Source organism: Sardina pilchardus, chromosome 8, assembly GCF_963854185.1.
Source record: "Sardina pilchardus chromosome 8, fSarPil1.1, whole genome shotgun sequence".
Taxonomy (NCBI): Eukaryota; Metazoa; Chordata; class Actinopteri; order Clupeiformes; family Clupeidae; genus Sardina; species Sardina pilchardus.
This window is the reverse complement of record NC_085001.1, coordinates 7923847-7946075: the sequence shown is the minus strand read 5'-3', so window position 1 is coordinate 7946075 and position 22229 is coordinate 7923847. Positions and strand designations below refer to the sequence as shown.

The following is a 22229-nucleotide window of genomic DNA, read 5'->3' as shown; positions in this document are numbered from 1 at the left end:
TGTACATTCTGTTTTGTGTTCAAATTTAACTACAGTGATCACATGGTTAAGGATTTTTTATCAAAGTGATTATTTTGTCTTTATGAATAAGCATCTTGAAGACTTCTGGAGTATCACTATAGTCTGCATACCAGTACCAGTAGGCTACCACAGTTTTGCAATTAACTGTTGTACAGTATTCATTTGACCTGGGTGTTGGTCGGCCACCGTGGAAGTGCCCAACCAATTGCATATGAAAGAGTTTGATCAATACACTGTTGCCCTGCTCATTTACAAAGCCCTGGCCCCAGGATTATTTGACACGTTGTTGTTTTCTGGAAGTTTTTATCTTTTAATTTATCAGCAAAATAACAGTTTGGTATCTTGTATTTTCTTAATTACTAAAGATTAATTCAAGAAAGAATTGCCTATAGAAACAGGTTCATAATTGTGTAAATAACTTATTCAGTTGTATATTCGTGTCTTGTGTTGCATCATTTTGGAAACAAGGATAAATGGCTCATCTGGTGTGCCCTCTTGTGGTCAGAGTGTGAACACAACTTTCAGTTGCGGCGAGACATCCACATCACCTCTCAGAAAAGCAGACACAGACGGCTGTACACCAATACCGTATAATAACTTCCATTTAAATTACTACATAATCTACCAAAATAAAAGCAGACGATAAAAGAGTCAGGTTGCATTATTTGAGTAATTGCATTTTATTTCAGCTCCAGTGTTACAAACTGTAGCAGCAGTTCCTCCATCCATAAACATTTGCATCATTCATTTTCCAGCAAAAATAGTTCAGAACTCTAGATGGCACTCTGTGTTTAAAAATATCCCTCGTTCCCCAAACTCCCATATCATTGTGCGTACAAGCAGCAAATAATGTACACTAGCAAACATGTCCCTAGACACGTATGTTACATTTCTTCATTAAAACTATTTATAAGCATATATATTATGGGGCAACATGTCATACATGTTATACAAAAATAAAAAGGGACTGAAGTTACGCAGCGGAATTATTTGAAGGATAACCTTGTCCTTTTGCTGTTATGAAAAGCAATAGAATATGTGTTGTTTTGTCATACATCTAAAGGGTAGCGTAGTGACATACCACCGGTGCAGTTGCATAAAACGCTTGCATAAATATCAATAACATTGTCCACCCCATGGGGAGTGTTCCAAGTATGTGGCTTAGTGACAAACCTGAGTTAAGTTAACTCAGAGTAAGTGGTAAACCTCCTACAACTTCTGTTAAGAGAATGAAGCCATAACAGCTCTTCTATTAGGAGGTTTACCCCTTATTCTGAGTCAACTTACCCAGGTTTGTCACTAAACCACGTATTTAGAATACCTCCCTGGTCAAGTCTGGTAAGTCATGTGTTGCTATTCAACCCACAACTCTAGCACAAGCAGATTTATTTTAAGATCCCACTGATCAATTTTCATGACCTTTGAGAAACATATGCACAGGCTATTGAATTGTTTTGCCTCAACTCTAAAGATCTAAAACTCTTCATCTATTTGCCGACTCTTTCTCAGCATATCAAATCAGAGAAGAGGACTATTCCTCCGTCAAGGTGATGGTCAGGATGTGCTAAAGGCCACAGTATCTTCAAGACAGTGATAGCACTGGGAAGATGTGTAGAAAGCCACACATAACAGCAAAGGGAAGGATATGCATAGAGAAAGAAATACTGGCCATTTAGTGATTTATTTGTTTCACTTTGTACCACAAATTAAGATCGCTTTCAGTGTTTAATTTTTTTTTTTTCAAAGCACAAGTACTTTGTCAAACCATATGTCCTTTCTACAAGTGTACAATTATTACTAAGCAGGTCATAAGTATGGCATTTATTCATATGGGGTACTTAAACTAGGCTATTATGCTGCCAAATATTAATATTATTCATAAAAGTCAACTTTATACAAGACCTATATCTCTCTAAGATAAGGTCACATCATTTAGGGGACAATTTTCAATGACACGGTTGAAAGTGTAGATTCCAAGTCAATAAAACTGCCCCTCTGACCATCTTGACGTCTGTCCAAAGACCCACCAGTGGGTTTGGACAGATGAGCAAGCAGTTTGTATGCACTTTTGAAAACAATTCCAAACAAAAACCCCACCAAACGCGATTTCACTATATCCCCTTTTGCTATAAGTGAATCCAACGGCATGAAGCAATCACCAAATCAAGGGCAATCAAAAACTGTATAATCTTTTCAACACTATTTCTAAATCTACATTTTAAAGCTATGCCTGAAGTCTAAACAGGGCCTGACATGGTGTCTAGTAGTCGACTTCTTTGGGATCTCAAAGGGGAGGAGGAGGAGGACATTTAGTCTCAGACAGTCGTGGTTCCACATAACATTGTCCTGGAACCAACTCTGCTGCATAGTTAATGAATAAATACAGCGTTAGAGAAGCAGGCTTTTAAAACAACAACAAACGAAAACCCTCTGCGTTTTTCTGTGAGAGAAAAATTAAACCAATAAGCACTTAATGAAAGGCAAACAAACAACTCCTAGCTGCTTTAGTAATGTGGTCTTTTTTGGAAATGTCTGTATTACTAGTTTGGGGGTGGGGTGCAATCGAGATGGATAAAAATGACCAGACGGAGCGGACACAGGAAGTGAGTGACGCAGGACAGTCAGGACACAGGAAGCACCCTCGGCCCTGAAAAGCTCTGCCAGTGAAACCAGTCTGAAACCAGTCCGACACCCCCCAACCCCACGCCAGCCTATCCAACCCCGTCTGCATCACTGTTGGTCTGCATTCTCTCTGCCAGCACAAACCCACATTTTGAAACCCCATCTAGTGCACTACATATCCCCCTACTCGATACACTTGACTGCAGCTGTGAGGAGCAGATCTTGGCCCATATAAGGAGTGAGGTACTTGACCTCAGTGTTCTTTTGTTTTTCAATTAGCCCATGCTGCGTAACTTTCATAAATGCATTGTTACCGGTACATAAAAATGGCTAATACTTACAAACATTACATTATATTAAATTTAAATTAAGACTCTACAGGAGGAGATTGTAAAAAAAAAAAAAAAAAAAAAAAAAAATCACAGATATTTAGGAGTGTTGAGCCATGTGGTCCCCCACACTCTCCACACCATAGGCTTTTGGTATGTGCGTCTCATTTTACTGTTGACCAGAGTGAATCAAGCCACACCTGTACAACAACAACTCAAGACAAAAAGTCCACACCCAAACGCACGTGCACACACACAGCAAATCACAAAAAAAAAAAAAAAAAACACACACACACACACACACACACACACACACACACACAAAGGGAGGAAAAGTTGCCAAAGCTGACATTATTCTACACATTTTACATTTTACACTTAAAATTCCATAGAGTTGTGCGTGATTCCAGAGCAAGCCGAGTGCTCTGCATAAAACAAGGCAAACCTTTCTGGGCCACACAGGCACCTGTACAAGGAGGACACCCGCAGATTTGTATGCAGGATTTCGACTGTGTCTGAATGTTCCATGACATACACATCTACAGACTTGACCCAGGCAGAGATAGAGACATGTGTGAGTGAAGAAGGTGTCCCATGGACATGTGTACAACAGCTCTCACAGGCAATGTCTTTAACGTACATACATATAGATAGATAGATAGTTAGCTTTATATTTACATACTTTACTGTTTACTGTGAGAAGGCTACAGTGTCTCCACGGAATGAGCATACATCAAGCGGTTTCACTCGTGCGCTTGTTTTCAATTTGGGATTTGTAACGATAGAATTAACAACTCAAGTTCAACAATGAACTTATGAGTAAGAACTGGAAAGAGCCATCGACTCGTTAATATGTTTTATGGAGTGATGAAGGCTGGGAAAGTTTGTGCGGTACAAAATCAAAACTCTTTAGTACATGACGTAAGAGACTGACAGCGTAAAGATGCAATGTCACGCTACTAAAAATCCGTATGACACATGAACAAAGGATACTTCTCTTGAATCTCTTCATGGAAGAGCCATTCTCCTTTAACTATAGTAGCCATCTCACATATGAGATTCATTTCTGCATAATGTGGCAAAAGACAGCCCTGGGCTCCATATACATAAATGCTATCTCACTGGATTCCACGTTTACGGTCACGTGACATCCAGAACAGCACGTCTAACCCTCAAGCATTAAAAAAAAAAAAGGATCCTATTTAACTTGGTTTGGAATTTAACTTGGATTGCTTGGTCAGCTTCAGTCAGCGCCCCACAATTCCACACATTAAACGAGGAGCTCACTGGAGCTTCTTACACAATGGTGGTGGTGGTTTGGACACCTGCGCAATGCCGCCTTATGAGTCCCCTAGTAAGCTCTAACCTGCAACTGACGGTGGATGAGGCACAACATGAATTGGGGGGGGGCTCTTTGTTTACCACATAGGACTAAGGAATGCGCTCAATTAAACAGCCCTTTAAAAAATACACACAGAAATCAAACAAGCACACAAAACCCTGCGGCTCTTCCGAAATCCTTGAAATGCGACCTTCCGCTTAGCCAATAAAATAAATAAGAAAAAAAAAAAAAATTCCTACATGAAATCCATAAACAAACGGATGAAGCCAAGCACAGTGTGAGGAGGGTAGACTCAGTCATCACACAGACAGCGACCGGGGATCGGGGGGATGGGTGGGGGGGGGATGGTCGGTCTGGCGAGCCAGAGACTGAGGGGAGGGGGGGGGGGGGGGGGGGGAGTGGTAACCACCACTACCATTCCATTACCCCATTTTTCCTCACTCCCCTCCATGGCAAGAGACTTCATCTGACGGCACCATCCGAGAGCCTTTCAGTGCTCCAGGCCACACGGGGAGAGACTGATGGAACGGTGGATGTGAAAGGTTGGATGAAACTCTTATTAAATTCTAAAAAAGATTGTTGATGACAATGACGACGACGACGACGACAAATGAACACAAGGTTCTACCTAAATGACAGCAAACATCCAAAGTGCCCTCTTTTAGTGTCAGTCAGCTCATGACTTCATGGTAAACATACTGAAATGACAGGAGGGGAGGAGGACTCCGAGGGGGGACTCTGTCTCCTCCCCCCCCCAAATTAATTCAGAGGCCCGTAGCTCCCTGTCTCTGCTCCAACCCAGAGAGCCACGGCGGGCCTCATGTGGGACTGGAGCCTGCGCCCGGCTTGGGCTCCTGGTTCTGCTGTCCGTGGTCCCTGAGGGCGAGGTCGTGCTGGTGCTGCTGCTGGGTGAGGAAGTACTTGAAGAACTCGTAGACGGACCAGGCGATGGCCGTGGAGGGCATCTGGTAGATGACGCGCGCCTGCACGCCCTTGAAGAACGCCCGCGAGCCGCCGAGCCGGTGCACCGTCCTGATGGCGTTGGCCATGCCCGAGAGCCGCAGCGCGCCGTTCTCCTGCGTGTTGAGCAGCGTCTTGCACACGTCCAGCGGCGTGGTCACGGCGGCCGAGACGGCGCCGGCGGCCGCGCCCGACACGATGTGGCTGGTGGGCCGGTAGCGGCGCTGCGGGTTGAGGCGCTCCTGCGTCAGCTCGTAGGTGATGAAGTGCACGGCCTGGAAGGGGATGTTCATGGTCAGCTGCGTGCTGTAGCTGCGGTAGAAGGCCGCCAGGCCCTCGCGCTGCGTCACCGTCACCACGCAGTCCCACAGGCCCCGGTACGGAGAGTTGAACATCTGCATGCGCTGCTTGATGACTGCAGAGGGCCACGGAGGGAAGAGACAGAGAAAGAGAGAGAGAGAGAGAGAGAGAGAGAGAGAGAGAGACACACAGATAGAGACACACAGAGACACACAGAGAGACACAGAGAGACAAACAGACACAGAGAGACACAGAGAGAGAGAGAGAGAGAGAGAGAGAGACACAGATAGAGACACACAGAGAGACAAACAGAGACACACAGAGAGACAAACAGACACAGAGAGACACAGAGAGAGAGAGAGAGAGAGAGAGAGAGACAGAGAGAGAGACACAGAGAGACAAACAGAGACACACAGAGAGACACAGAGAGAGAGAGAGAGAGAGAGAGAGAGAGAGAGAGAGAGAGAGAGAGAGAGAGAGAGAGAGAGAGAGATGAATGAATGTGAAAAAAAATCAACACAAATATGGCCAAGCTAAAAATCAGACTGTTGACAATCAGGCCTGATCTAGAAGCACATAACCAGCTCATGAAAACATGCCATACAACAATGTCGTCAATAATCTCTACAGTTTGAAAACAATGAATGGGGTTGTTTTTTTTTCCAGACACATCATTAGATCATTCTTAGACCGATGTCAGAAGGGGACGCAGGAATTAACAATGGCTCCTTTTAAATCTGTTACCATTTGTAAGGCACCTTTGTCATGGGAAACATGATTACATTCCTTTCAGCTCCTGATTCAGTCTACGGCCATTTAGTGTTGTAAGTCGATCATTTGGTTTCCTTCTCCTTCCTTCTTCTGGCAAACTAATTTTTCACTCTCCCTCAAGAACGTGAAAATGCAACAGCAGCATGTTTCATGCAAGTTTGGGTCGTCTCAACCTCCACTACGCAGCAGATAGGTCTACGTTATGTTACTTCGTTTAATTGCGAACGCATCTTGAGCGCGGCTCACACGAGAGGGAGAGAGAGCAAGTGGCAGGTTCAAGCTGGCTTGTCATTGTTGATAAATGATAACTTCATTTTAATATTTAAAAAAAAAATGCTTAAAAGGAAATCATATGAATATACTTTAACATAGGCTGCACTCACTGTAATTTTGAAAAAGGACAAGAATATAAAATCTGCCTTGTGTCTTAAAGTCTTCAATAATTTGTCTTACGTAAACTACATTTCACTTACATGAAGCACGTGATTCACAACAAACAGTAAATGTCAAGCTAGCATCATGTCATCACATGCTTCCATTTCCAAAGCAATGTGGGCTGTTTATACCAATATTATTATGCATATCATTGTTAATAGGCAAATTTTTTTGCAAAAAACAAATGCTAGAGTTTGTAGATTAGCCATAGGCTATATTCAAATGGAGCTGGCAAAAGGTCATTATGAGAGAAGTCATGATTGTTATCATTAAGTGTTATAAAACAGTGTTTTACAGTAGGGATCGACCGATATGTTTTTTTCAGGGCCGATACCGATATCGATAATTATGAAATTTGGAAGCCGATAACCGATATGTGCAACCGATAAATGTAAAAATTATGCCATTTTTAGGAAAGGAATATTTGAGTTGAATGCAAATCCCTCTAAAGCCATTTTCAGAAATAGCAAAAATCTGTTGTTTTCATAATAACTTCCAGCAGCCTGATGCCTATCAAACTGCAATTTTTTATGTCATTATCAATTAAAAACAAATCAACAGTTGGACTGGTAATAAAGTTTGTCAAAATTAGATAGGACAGCATATTTCTGTATTGCAAATTGACTTTTGGATGGGAATTACATCTGAATTCATTCTATAGGCTATTCAATTGGTTATGTAGACTATACACATAACTTGCATAAGTCCTTAGCGTAGGCTGAATATTAAAACTTGTAGAATGCAGAGGTGGCTAGGCTACTGGTTATTCGTTTGCATTTATTTTCATATGCCTCCTGGGCAGCGTGTCTGTCTGCGTGTGTGTGTCGGCTACCGTGTGTGAGCGCGCATGAAGAGGGGGGAGAGGTAGAGAGAAAAAGAGAACTTAGTTGGGATGACACTGGCGTGTTTAAGTTCAAAAAGCACTTCAAATAATAAAGTTATGTGTATATGTACAAAGGCGATGTGCTTTTGGGACTTGAGGCCGAGTCACGTTATGACTTTCTGACAAGTTATCACCTTCGGGGATTTATCATGAACGGCTTTACCACTGCCACATTTATTTCGCTAGTGAGTTTTACATTCTCAATAAAGCCTGTTGTGTTGGCTTACGCTAAACGGATCATTAGCCTGCACAACACTAACGTTACGTTTTATTTAGTTATTTCGGCTTCCCTTGACTCTCTCTATGGCTGCTATCTAACTCTACACATTAACATGCGTAACGTCGCCAAATGGGGTTTTAGAAATTAGCCTTACGTCTAGCAAACGGTGAGACTGTTTGCTTTATGCACCGCATTACAGTTTCATTGGGACTGATAAGATGCTATTTCTGTTGCTGCCTTTTGCAACTTTCGTCTAGAAGTTTGTGAATTCTTGCAGTGCCAGCGACATAGGCTGCTTTCTACGAATGAGCTCGTTCCCGTTGTTCAATTTCTCCGCCTCGAAACAGACTTTCACATCGTTTAGCCTCCGGTGTTGATTGGCTGATTCGTTGTGCTTAGCAAATCAGATGGTGTGGTGGGCGGGACATTGCTGTAGAGCTCAGAGTGATGAGGGCAGGCAGTGGAGGCCGCGTTAGGGACAGAACGGCTGCAAAATATATGTTATCGGCTTATCGGTGAAAAATATGGCCGATACCGATAACTATAAAAATGCAGAATATCGGCCAAAATTATCGGCCTGGCCGATTATCGGTCGATCCCTATTTTACAGTAGCCCTGGCTACACAGAACCGTGATACGATCTGAACCGTGAGTTTTATGACCCATTGCACGTCTACTGGGTGTATCTGAAATAAAGAAACAAATAAACAACTAAATAAATAAACATAAGGTTTGTTTTGCTGGTAGGCCTACAGTACCTTCCGCTGGGTTCATCACGGCATCATGGAGAACAGTGGCTAGACTACCTGCCACACCTGAGAGGGACACAAGAAACAGAATCAGTCAGCATGTTCAGACAGAATCAGTCAGCATGTCCAGACAGGATCAGGGGTGGCAGAACACATACACCTGAGGAAGGTCTATGACCGAAACGTTGTAAATAAATATGCATGCGTAATGGACAGTGTGCGGGATTTTCTTTCACAAGTTTAACTGGATAACCTATTCTGACGCACCTGTCCCTACAAAAGAGGTGTGCAAAAGCGTTTTGTAAACAGAACACATACAGTAGCACATACCAAAAGTATTGGAACACATGCTTAAAGTTAAATATAAAATCATCTTTTGGAAATTGATCTTAATGCCTTAAATGAAACAATGAGGAAATATTCAACCTTTAAGGACATCAATTTTTTAATTGCATTGAGCTCAATGAGAATGAAACCAGCTAATTAGCTAACAGCTAATAACTGACATAAAGCATGCCTTAGCAAACTCTTAGTATGGTGAAGGGTATAGTGTTGATGTGGGGTTATTTTAATGCCAAAGGCCAAGGGAACTTTATCAGGGTGCATAGTGTCCTGGATCCATGAAATAACTGGCCGTTAAAAAATAAAAATAAAAATCCTCTATGGGAATTTAACATGGGCGCTCCAATACTTATGACCCCTGTATTTTAAGGAAAACCTTTATTTATTTACAATACATTATTTATTCACATAGAAAATGAATGTTCTTAAAAGTTGAATATTACCTTATTGCTTCATTTAAGACATTAAGATCAATTTCCAAAAGATGATTTTATATTTAACTTTAAGCATGTGTTCCAATACTTTTGGAGGGCACTGTATATTGTGTCTTGTTTACAGAAGGATTTGAGCTATCGAGTCGCAGAACACCTCAGACCACTGGTCACAGCATTACTGTTGAATTGGCCGCAGCTTTCACCAGCTGGCTGAACCAGGCACGTAACTGAAGCGTTCCATTCCCAGTGGACAAAACTAGATTTAGATGACTGGTCTTATTTTTTCCAGAGTACTATACATGCCACTATCACTCCTGGTGCAGTTCCATTGTACTCAATTGGAAGCTAATTGTTGCAGCATTACGCTCCGCAAATGGAATGCTTCAGTTCTGTGCCTGATGTAGCCTGCCTGTAGAGGGGGGTTCAAACCAAAGATTAGTGACAAGATGAGTTGCAATGTTCTAAAACCCTGCAACTGCGACTTAAAGCAATAGTTCGGAATTTTGGACATAGGACCTCATTTCCAACTCAGTCTGGGTGATATAGGTCGGTGAAGACCATTTTCAGTGAATTTCTGCCCTTCCTATGAGTTGCAGCGTTCATCTCGTGCAAATCTGGTGCCAAGATAACGCAAGTCAACGGTAACATCCAGCCTGCCACTGAAAACACTCCACAGAACACCCGAAACAAATACATTTTAACGTCAGACTATCGATGCACATGCCTAGTGTTGATAGAACCATGTTAGAAATAAAACGAACCTTGCATCGCATTGCAATAGCCTAATTTGTTCCCTGTATGGCAGTGGCGGATTGATATTGAGAAACTAGTCCCTCAAAATGTAATAAATCATTGAGTTGCACGGTTAGTTTTATTTCTAAAATTATTCTATCAAAACGGACATGTATATCGATAGTCCGACGATTTAATTGACTTGTCGCGGGTGTGCGGTGGAGTGAGTAAGACTGTTGTTGATGTCAGACTGATGTTACCGTAGAAATGTATTAGCTCAAAACCAGAGTTAGCAAAGGGGGACGCTGCAACTGAAGGAAGGGGCTAAACGCGATAAAAACGGTCTCCACCGACCTATATCACCTCGGTAAAGTTGGAAATGAGGTCCTATGTCCAAAATTCCGAACTATTCCTTTAACATGTTGAATGATTCGCGATGGTTTGCAACAACGAGCAACAGTTTCGCCTTGTCGTGGATCTTTGGTGAAAATTGGGCCTAAGAGTGCATGTATGCATTTGTATGCATTTGTGTACACATGTATGCAATGTATGCATTTCACAGTTGTGCCACCTATTTTCTCTGAAAAAATTAAGTTAAGACATTAAGTGAAATGTCCATGACTTTTCACAAAGTACAAAATTGCCTAATTCAGGCCACAAGTTGGGGCTAATTACCTCCGCCAAGGAGGTCGTGTTTTCATCTGGGTTTGTCATTTTGTTCGCAACTGACATTTTCAGGAAAGGTCTGAAATTCCAATCCAAGGAGTGATCCAGATCACCTTCTGGATCCAGGAGGTGGCTATGTTTTCACTTGGTGGAGGGCTGCGCTCTCTGCGTGCTTTTCTAGTTATGACTGTTTCCTCACCCACCATTCTAAATCTATGAAGAAAGCGACATCTACGCAACTTCCAACCTACATATCCCAAGAATGCTTTCATGACTTTTTCAAAACTTTCAATTAACTTATTGCAGGCATGCAAACTGGTCAGGGGTGAAAAAGGTGAGACTCTTCTCTGAACCCCCCCCCCGGAAAAAAAAAAAATCTTCCAAAGAGTGAGGGACCCGCTTTCTTTCTTTCTTACTATCTCTCTCTTTCTCTGTGCTTATGTACTTGTTATGTATTTATTACAAATTTCTGATGATTTCATAGGCCTAATGGACACTTAAACTATCAGAATAAGGAAAAGTCTGAATATTTCTTGGACCAAACCAGGTAATCAATAATCTTGCTTGAGACACACACTATTTCAAACTAATATTATTAGGCCTATATAAAATAGGGTAGGCTTTAATTTTTCAAATTGTTTTAAAACGTTTTAATATGCAGCCTAGGCTACTACATATTGTGTTTTCTAGGCTATATTGTGCTAGTGTGTTTAACAAACCAATAAAGTTATGTGAACTGTCTTCATATTAGGCTACATGTTAAACTGTAGGCTACCTGTAGGCGCAGACTAATCAGGGTCCTCCTGTAACTCTACAATCAAATGTAAATTTAATTTACGCATGGCTTACGAACTCGTAATGATCCGGGTGTTAATGAAAATTGTTGCAAGTCACACACATAACTCAAACGGTTACGTGCGTTACGTGTGGTCTGAAGCAGTCGCAACTTTTTTTTGGCTACGTTACTATAGCGAATCATTTGAGTTGCATATCTTTTGCGTAGGCTTTGCGTAAGGTCTATGCGCAGTGTGCTTCGCGTAACAGGGCCCACTTTTATAAAAGACAGCATTATCATGTCAATCAACTACGTCTCTGGACAAAACGAACCAGCCCAGTTTATGAGCATTTAATTAAACTGTCACATTAGCCTTTGATATACTGATAAAGTCTGCCTATTTGCTTCACCTTTTGCCGATCTAGATGGTTCAAACTACACGCATTCTTCATCAAAAATAACTCGTTATGTCTACATGTTTGTCTAATTTCGCTAAACTTTCATCATTAGAAGAAAACAACCTATGCTATGTTGCGACTCTAATCTCAGCGTCTTTTTCTAATAGAAGTTGAAAGTTTTAACTAGCCCACCTGTGAAATCCCTCGGCATCTCTTCTCGCCAGAATCACTAGGCTATATTCCACCTGACATCTCAGGCTACTTGGCGTGCGCATTCTGTTCGCGTTGCGTCTTTGTCAACAATTCGCTTCCACTAATGTTTATTAAACGCATAGGGGCTACATTCACGCATCCCTTGCTGATCAGACACGTTTTAAATGCGGCTCTAGAAACACCTCAAGATGCGTTAGCGTCTGCGCATGATTTCTAAACTCAGTTGTAAATTCAATTCACCTTGACACCCCACCCCCCCCCCCCCCCCCCCCCCCCCTAAATATTTTCTCATCGGATCTGCACGAATCATGTAAGTCACCTATTTTTGATTCAAAACGGCGAATTTCGCCGAAAGGTGAGGAGTTTGCATGCCTGAACTTATTGAATAATTTCTTCAGACCTGGAAAATGGAACTGAAAATGGTTACTATTCCATGACTTTCCCAGGTTTTCCATGGCCGTGGGAACCCTGCATATTTGTACCAGGGAGCATTTGTCCTGCAGGGCATCAAGATGCACTTTACAAACCAAATTCATGCTTGAAATTGCTGGACACAGATTCTTAATGAACTATATGCATTACAAGACTGACTAATAATTAACATAAAAGCTTATACTAAAAACTCAATATGCTAACCACAATGCAAGACGCATGAGACAAGAACGTTGTGAGATAAGGTTAACATAAAGTTGAAAGTTGAACTGGTTCACTAGAGAAAAAAACAGTCTCCGTGCAAAACCTCATGACAACACATGACTACAAGGCATGTGAATTTGTAACACGCTTCTGGCTGATTTGAGAGATGGCTCAGAATGATTTAAGGAAAGGTTCATGGATTCTCAAGATGACGTCTCGCTCAAAAACAGATGAGACTCTGGGAAGGCAACAGAGACGAGGCTAGAGGAAATGACAGATAAGACTCTGGGAAAACGCAGGCTACAGCCTTAAGAAAGGCAAGTCAATGGAAGAGAACTCGCAATTCCATAGCTTAAAGGGATAATCCGGAGTGAAATGCACTTTGGATCAATTTTTCGGACTATTGGGAGTACATACGTTGAGTTGACACCAAAATCATGTCATTCGGATGTATTTTGAGAAAGTTCGAGCTCACCGTTTTTAGCCAAAACTCGTTAGCCTGGAAGTGACCGGGGCAGGTCCTTTCGCCACTACAAAACGCTATTTTTATACCTCTTCTACTGTTCCAAACAACACTACACTTACGTGGTAGTGAGTAGAGGTTCCCTAAAGCCAAACCGAAGTATCCCCACGTCTTTATGTGGTCGGATAGAGAGTCCAGAATTAATTTAATCGAGTCCGTACCTTTCCGGAAATGTTAATAAAGTGTTGTTTAAACGTTGCTAGCTGCAGCTGCGACATTTCCGGAAAGGTACTGACTCGATTAAATTTATTCTGGACTCTCTATCCGACCACATAAAGACGTGGGGATACTTCGGTTTGGCTTTAGGGATCCTCTACTCACTACCACGTAAGTGTAGTGTTGTTTGGAACAGTAGAAGAGGTATAAAAATAGCGTTTTGTAGCGGCGAAAGACATGCCCGAGTCACTTCCAGGCTAACGAGTTTTGGCTAAAAACGGTGAGCTCGAACTTTCTCAAAACACATCCGAATGACATGATTTTGGTGTCAACTCAACGTATGTACTCCCAATAGTCCGAAAAATTTATCTAAAGTGCATTTCACTCCGGATTATCCCTTTAAATCCTACAGAAATCTACACAACAGTCCATTTCAGTAAATGTCAAGCACCAAGAATAAAGCAGAAGGCCTGTACCGTTGGCTATGTGGCTGTTCCCCCCATTCTGGATGACGTCGCTGAGGGTGCGCTTGACTCTCTCGTAGCAGGCGAAGTAGAGGGCGTGGGCTGGGCCGGCCCCCAGCACTGTGATATTGAGGCCCCTGAGGGGCCGCAAGACACCCTCGGTGCGGACGATCCGCTGCAGGGCCTCGTATACGCCCCGGTACTGGGCCTTCGGGTCAGGCTGCAGGCTCTGCATCCGTGTCTGATTGAGTAAAGAAAGACAAAAAATCAGAAAGGAATGAGGCAGAAAGAAGAGAGGAAGTGAACGCTAGTCATGGAGGGGAGAAGAGTGTGACGAGGGAGTCACAATCGGACAAACATGTAGGTCCAGAGTCTTACTGAAAAGTGTGTCAGCGTTTTTCAATTGCAACGGAAATGAGATGACAACTCGTCGCTTTCAACTCAGGAAAATATATAAATAAATAAGTAAATACGAATATGTAATTCAAGACCACACAAAGCCTTGCCTGTCCCTGAGAAAAATCAATCCCCAATCATTCAATTTTGATTTTCAGACACATTTCCGGTCTTAGTAAGAACGGGAACAGACAATTGTTAGATTACAATTTTATTATTTTTTCTAAATAAAACAAAGTTTCTTCAAGGAGACTTTTGAGAAATGTCTAAATTTGCAAACATATCTGACGGAAATGAAATGATATTTTATTGTTAAAAAAGGGGGAAGGAAACACAAAGCAGTATGCGAGGGAAGATAGAGGCAGGCAGTCTTTGGGGGCTTCCCTACATTTTTAGGCGAAATAAAAACATGCTTTGTGCTGTGTGAATGGTTTGGCATGAAAGACTATAACAAAACACTTGCACAACCAACCCAGAGACTGACACATCTCTCCAAAAGGACAGCTACCCAGCACACAGAGACAGAGAGAGAAAGAGAGAGAGAAAGAACTTCATGTTAAAAGCAGAAAGCAGAACTTCATGTTGAAATGACGTCAGGCTATATCCTTTTCCTTGTGTCTTAGTATTATTGTGACTATTCATGAGGCACAATACTTATGAGATTTATAAGATGACAGCCTGGCTCAGTAGTAAACCCTGTTCACCGCTGCTTGATCTACAATTTCCTATCAGTCTTAAGCCACCATAACCTATTAATAACCTATTAATAATATTATAAGCATGGAAATAAGCATGGAAATCGATATACTAATGTTTGTCCCGTCAAACAACTCAACTCGGTAGGATTGGTAGGATTTGACAATCCCAGTACGGTATTTACAGGATGTCGTTAGGCACTGTTTCAGCATTCTCTCTGGTACCCTTATCCTGCTAAATCTTCTTACTTAACAGCTTTACTCTGCATAAGCCTCAAGACAGCAGAATGAATGCTGGCTTCTTTTATTCAAACGGCACTAAGACCCATCAACACAGCACAAGAGGCCTCATCCCATAGTCAAACTAATACCCCAAAACATGGCGGCTAATTAAGCTGGCAGAGTGGTACCTGTTAAACACATGTTGACCGAACGTATAATCACGTAAGCACTACGCTCACACAGCAGGACAGGTAGCAAGCCTTAGAGCTGCTGAAATTGCACACAGCCAAACTCTGGGCCTGTAGGCATCTCTTCACTTCTTGCCACGTCTGAACGTTTTATACTTTAAGACCAGATTGCATTGGCTGCTTATAAATAGTTTAAAAACTAGTACTTACATGAATATTTCTGCTATTTTTAAATCATATTTCTGTACACTTTTCTTTGCATACTTTTTATACATTTCTATTTTAAAATAGATACAGGATATATGCAACAAGGCTTAGTCTCCAAACAGAGACAATTTACTTTACACCACTACACTAAAAACAACTGGGAGCTCAGCCAAAAGCTGTCAGAAGCCAGACGGGCACACACTACACACTAGTGTATCCTGACACCCTGTAGCATTCCACAAGGCTCTCCCCAGGTGCCAACTTCCTCCAACACAGTGGATCCATTACAGTAAGTAATAAGGTGTAGTTTATCTTGCTGATGGTTGCCATGGAATCAAGGCCTTAAAACACACACCATCTTGCTCATCTTGGGGCATAGTTGTTATCAGTAGTACATATTGAGAGGTATGGTGGCAGCAACTGACGCTAAGGCCCTGGGTTCAAAATGTGGGCTGTTGAAATGTACGGTTAATTGGTTTGGACAACACCAAGTAGGACAGTACGATTACTCACCACAGCCAGGGTTTCGCATGGCGGCGTAGCCCTGCTTTGAAGCGGTTGGCTCCAGAGTGAGTGTTGGCAGGCAGTGACAGAGGTCCTGAGAGCAGATTATCCAGCAGCACTGCCAACTGTGGCCTCTGCTCACCTCTGCCCTGACCTAACCAGCGTCCAGTGTGCCTCGGCTCATGTACGCCTAACTTACTTGACTCAACAGCATTCTTGATTGGCTGAGTCACCAAGGGGACCCGACTTCCTGGAACAGAAGCTCATCCGCGGGCTTCCAAATATGACGGCAGAGTCTTATCATCATGGAATTAAGGAAGGGATGATAAGGATTGTCTTAAGCAGAGACAATATAGGCCACGTCACACTCACACGCCAATTTGAATTTGTTGGTGTTGTTTCCCTGTCATTGTCTTCAGTCCAGGAAATGCATTCTTGTTAAAAGGCTTCACACCTACTTCTGTGGAGTGAATGACAGTCAAGCTTTAGACCTACCTAAGTGGAGGCAGTGGACTTTTTGGGAGCTGGTTTTGATTTATGGCTGATTGTCGACAAGCAATCATGCAGTACACACACCTTGACTTAGCATTCATGCCTTACATCATGCCCGTGCACACAAATCAGCACTTTAGAAACTAGTTCTACAAGAATGGTTGTGAGGACCTGCTGGATAGGGACGGCCAACAGGAAGGGCCCAAATAAGAAACTCATAGATCATTCAATCCATTTGGCAACCTATGGCAAGACATGCAGCATAGGCTGACGGACAAATGAAACAAACATGCAAAATGACAGAAACATGAGATACAACTATCTCATGCAAATGGACGCACGATGATCACTACCATTTCTTTTCTTTAATTGGGGTGGATGGGGTGTGTGTGTGTGTGGGGGGGGGGGGGGGGGTGGGGTTATTGTCTGGCATGGGGAGGAGGCTGGAAGCCCCTTTAGCACTGAAGTGGAAAGAAATCTCCAGTGCTCGCCCCAGCGCCTGGGCTGCCTGGAAAAGCTGGGCTGGAGGAGCTCTGTTGTCGAGCGCCAGCCAGAGAGGCGAGAGGAGAGGAGAGGAGCTCTTGAGGCACAACAGCACACGGGCCCCAGCCAGCACTGACTGCTGCATCCACATGCCACTGGGACACAGCTGCCAGACACGGGTGTAGGTATTCCCTGTATTTATTAATCAGAGTGCTTGCCCTTTTCCAAGGAAGGAAAAATTCCGAACCTTTTCCTGACCACTTCAGAACTGAATTTTTCCCCCACTAATTCCCCTTATTTAGTGGTTTTGCACTGAATGCCATTATGTGAGCAACGGCAAACACAGGCACGAATAGCCCTATTCCCCGGCATTTCAGGGAATTCTGAGAGCTACTTTGGAGCACCCAGAGGTAGCCACTGGCTCTGTTGGGCCGGATCACCAGGAGAGGCTGAAAGGGTTAAGGGACTCACCCAATCGTGATCACGTTAGAGCCAAAACATACAAATTCCTGAGTACACAGGAATGTGGCAAAATGGTGTTTGTATTTTGGGACTGCCAGCCCATACATACTTGTTGACTTAAATGTTGGACTTGAAATGACAATTTATACAATATGTGTAGGTGTCAAAGCGAAAAGGAAAGTTTGGTTCTAAACTGCGGTATGTCAACACAAAATGTGAAGTGAGAACAAGCTTGCATATGACTGTCCACTATCGGTACAAATATCTGCTTCTATGAGTGGTATAATTTGTGTGTGTGTGTGGGGGGGGGGGGGGGGGTGTAAAAGAGCTCATTGCCAGTGGCGGTTGGATAATCAGCTCCGTAGGGGTGGGACGCCAAGTCCACCCTTCATCTGCATGGTGCAGATTTTACACACACACACACACATACACACACATACAGTACACATACACACAAGTACACACATACACACACAGCCTGAGTTTGTCTGATAAATCCCACACCCTTTCTGCAAACCCTTACAAGGACACCACCACCTCCTCCTCCTCCTCCTCTCGTTGTCCCCGTCTGTGCTAAAGGTTACAGCTCTGTTTCACAGCGCACACGAGCCAGAGAGTTTCCCTAGAGCGAGTCACTCTCTAAAAACGCACTCGGGGACCCTGGTGAGGAGAGGTGAACCCGTCTGCTCTCCGCCCCTCGGCGGTGTGTCCCAGTTCCCCTTCCAGCGTACCCTGCTGCCTAGCGCACCATGCCTTCCCCTCTCTGGCCTTTCTGAAGTTGCTTAACAGCTCTGAATCATCTCCCCGACAGGCTGTTGAATCACTAACCAGCTGGGAATCAAGGGAAGGCGGATGCTTTTCACTAGCCTGCCCACAGCTACACATAAAATAAATGGAAAAAAACAAAAAACAAAAAAACAGAAAAAAAAACAGTGTGATGTCAAAATCTTTGAAACCTCCCTCAAAACTATTTTACAACTTAATAGACACTCATTTTATAACACAACTTAACCTACAGGCCCACTTAGGAGACTTACTCATAAGATTATGCAAGCTCATGCTGATTACTCATTCATGGTCACCTTTACGTCTTCACTGCAACCTAAAACGTGTTTGTCTAACAACGTGTAAACCAATGAAACACATCGACACATGCCTTGCCCCCTTTTTTTCCCCCTGTGCTCTTAAATGAATGAATGTCTACCTGAATAGAGGTTAATCCTTGAACGGGGACAGGTGCCTCAAGGATATGTGGTTATTATATATAGGATATATGTTTCCCACACAAGCTTTTAAAATGAGGGCAAACACAGACACCATACCAATAATAATAAAAAAAAGAACCACGGTGAATTTGAACACGCAGACTTGATCAGGCTTTTATCATTTAGCACTCACTGGAAATCCCAGTTTACGTGATGTCATTGCATCATCTAGAAATGTTAGATCAACCTACCATTGTACCTACATGAATAAAACTAGGTTATTTAGTTATTATAACTTTGCACCATTGCCAGCTTTAACTGGAAAGGTCATTCCTGTTAAAGGATATGCTACGATTACTTACTGACTGGCACAGTTGAACTATAACTAACTTTACAGCATTAGAGTAAACCTGGACATCCTCTGTTAGTGCAAAAGAGGATGTTGCACACAGAGCCAAGAACAAAACCTGACCAAACCCCTTTCAATTGACTGAATACAGCGCGTAACAACTTCCTTAAAGTAATTATTGCAATTACTTTTTTTTCCTTCAGTGATGCTTTTCCCCCTTGAAGAACCTCATTCAGAAGTTTCCACCTAGCCAAAACAATGAACCAGCACAGCTTCTGTTATGAGTCCGAAAAAAGCCACCGTGTCAAAATGCATGTCAGCCTCATGACTTTGGGGCAACTAGTCTTATGATCTTCATGGGGCTTATGATCATCCATTTGTTTCAATAATTTTTTCAAGTAGTAGAACTAAAAAAAAAAAAAGTGAAACCTGGACAAAGTAAATTCATAGAGCCTCCATCTCAGGTGCTAATAATGTCCGACCACATGAGCTTGATATGGTGAAATTTTTTGTAATTAATTGAATTAACAACTTCAGCTTCCTAAGGTGTAAACATCAGTGTTTCATCATGTAGCTCCTACATTCTGAGACAATGTCCTCTCATCAGCTTCTACTGGAATAATTACCAAACGCATGGGTAAATACATGTGTTCCTAGTAAATCCAATCTTCCCTTTTTCTGGAGCGGTTCACGGCCTTGGTTAGTGAGGCACTATCTGTGTCTATGGGATGTGTGCTGTCCAGACACGTAGCACTGTCCCCCTCCAGAGCATAGCTCTCGGACGGATGGTACGAACAAGGCTGAAAGAGTGAGCTCTGGCAGGCCAGGAGGAAATAGTGACAATGGCCTTGGAGAGCTGGCTGACTGGTTGGCTGGAGGCTAGTCTGGCACAGAGTCAAGTCATTTTATTCTGCAACTTAACTGTCAGAGCAAGCTGATCAACCTTCTGGCTTCCTTCACTACAGTGACATGTCAGTCTACTTGCTCTGAAACGACTAGGCAGATGCTATTCAGAGAGGTTAAGTGCCCATGCTGGTCACTGAAGCAGTACTAGACTTCAATGAGGATGAGGACTGGACTCAGGGTCCGGATGTGATACTTATTATGATAAGACTGTCATTTCATTTTCAACTTTCAAAAACAGACAGAGAAAGAAAGAGTTAGTTGAAATCAATGTGAACAAGTCATGCCGACTCAATTCAACCTGGGATATTCCTGGAAACACCGGCATCGAGATAACACGTTGATATCTTATCGGTATCAAGACTGTTCTCAGTGGTTGGGTTAGCGGCTGGACGGAGGAATAAGAGAGGGTGAACCTCAAGATACATAAATGGTCACTGTCGATATCCACTGGTGTGACAGCTGTGAATGTCGTGGTATGGCCTTGTCCTCAATCGTCCGAAAAGCGAAATATTATGAATGAACTCATGATGCCGTTGCAACAGCTCGCGATACAGAGAGAGAAATGTATTGATAATACTAATATAACTAGACAGCTTCTTTAGACATCAGCAAGGACAACCCTGCTTGATGACCTTCACCAGCACCTGATAGAATCGAAGTAGTCGGTCATGACCTGGCTCAAGACATGTAAACGAGAAGTTGTGGTAACCTCAAGTGGGAAATTCAAGGGTTAATGATAAACAGCCACATATCTAACTAATGGTTTGGGCTCAGATTGCAGCAACAGCTCTGTTCAGCCATGCAATAATTGTAAAACTACTGCTGCCATTCATAAGTTTACTTTGAGGTGCAACGTTATAGTGAACAACGTGATATTTGGAGGGCTCAACATGTCTTACAGTGATCAAGTTCACTAATTTGTACTAGAAACTGCCTGAGTTAAAACTCCAGATCATTCAGGCAACTTGGATTAATGTGTACACGAAGTCAGTCCTGGGCTCGTTTGGATAACGTTAGCTAACGTTGCTGGCCAGCGCCTCATGCTAACACGCTGGCTAATGTTACTTTAACTAGCTAGCTAGCTGGCACATTTGGCTAAACTTGAAGGCATTTCATGATTTTAGGAGGCAGAGTTGATAGACGTGCCGTCGTGCTTATTATGAACCTAATGTGACAGTGTCAGTTGGTAGCAAACATACTTCCATGTCTTACCTTGACAGAGTCTATGGGGTACATCACCGTGTGCTCCAGTATTCCAGCCACTGCTCCCGCTGTCATGTGGGTCGTCAAGGAGGCATGGGGTGGCAAACTCTCGTACTCATTGCTATCTGAAGGGTCATCTTCTCGGGTCTTTAGCTCCGACATCTCCACTGTGGCCACTACTGCCTCAGTACGTAACTCCATACGGGAGAAACTGAACAAAAAATGCTTTTTAACACTCTACCAACAACCTATCTGAATCGGCGGCAAGGAGAGCCACACCATCATCACTGCGTACCTCCGTTGTCGTGACGTAGTGACGGTGCGCGGCGGGTTGTCTTGACTGTCCAATCAGACATTGCGAAACATTAATAAGGCGGGACTAAATCAACGAAAGGGCGGGGTGAAATGGAAATATATCCAATCAAAAGTAGTTTCGATAGGATACTATGCTCAGTAAACTTGTATCTAACCAGAGATAATCGGAAACTTTTTATTTAATTCATGGCATAGCAGACATAGTGTCAACAATCTATGTAAGACATTTAAGATTGTGCTTGATCACTTAAAATGAAGAGATCAAGGTTTCATATCCTGCTACAGGCTATAGGGTGTCTTGTCAATGTCAAATAGGCTACAAAATAGAATATTGCCTAAATCCAACCATCGTTTTGAATTTGTTTAGTTCAGATGTTGACAGGACCCCACTTTTGATAACGTTTAGCATTGAAAAAGAGTAGGCTAGCCTTTCCCAGTTCGAAACAGTCAGAGACAAAAATTCAGTGTTGGACCGTTAAAGCCGACTAATGTCCACTATGAAAAAGGCTAGAAGGCTGCATGGGTGTGTATGGGAGCAGTCAGTGTTGGGGGTGGGTCGGTAGATAAAGAGGTTGTGGTCCCTCTATCAGATCAAAGCTATGTATTGGACTTGGGCGTGAGCTCGTCCAAA

The 22229-nt window shown here is 42.8% G+C and overlaps 1 protein-coding gene across 1 annotated transcript; it reads right to left on the bottom strand.

Annotated features, from left to right (window-relative positions):
- Positions 1-682: 682 nt before the first annotated feature.
- Positions 683-21569, bottom strand: slc25a37 (solute carrier family 25 member 37). Its single transcript, XM_062542571.1, has 4 exons — positions 21293-21569; positions 13984-14212; positions 8642-8698; positions 683-5689 (listed from the first exon to the last, which is right to left on the bottom strand). Exons 1-4 carry the CDS (start codon positions 21482-21484, stop codon positions 5133-5135), a joined length of 1035 nt encoding a protein of 344 aa, XP_062398555.1. The 5' UTR covers positions 21485-21569; the 3' UTR covers positions 683-5132.
- Positions 21570-22229: the final 660 nt, after the last annotated feature.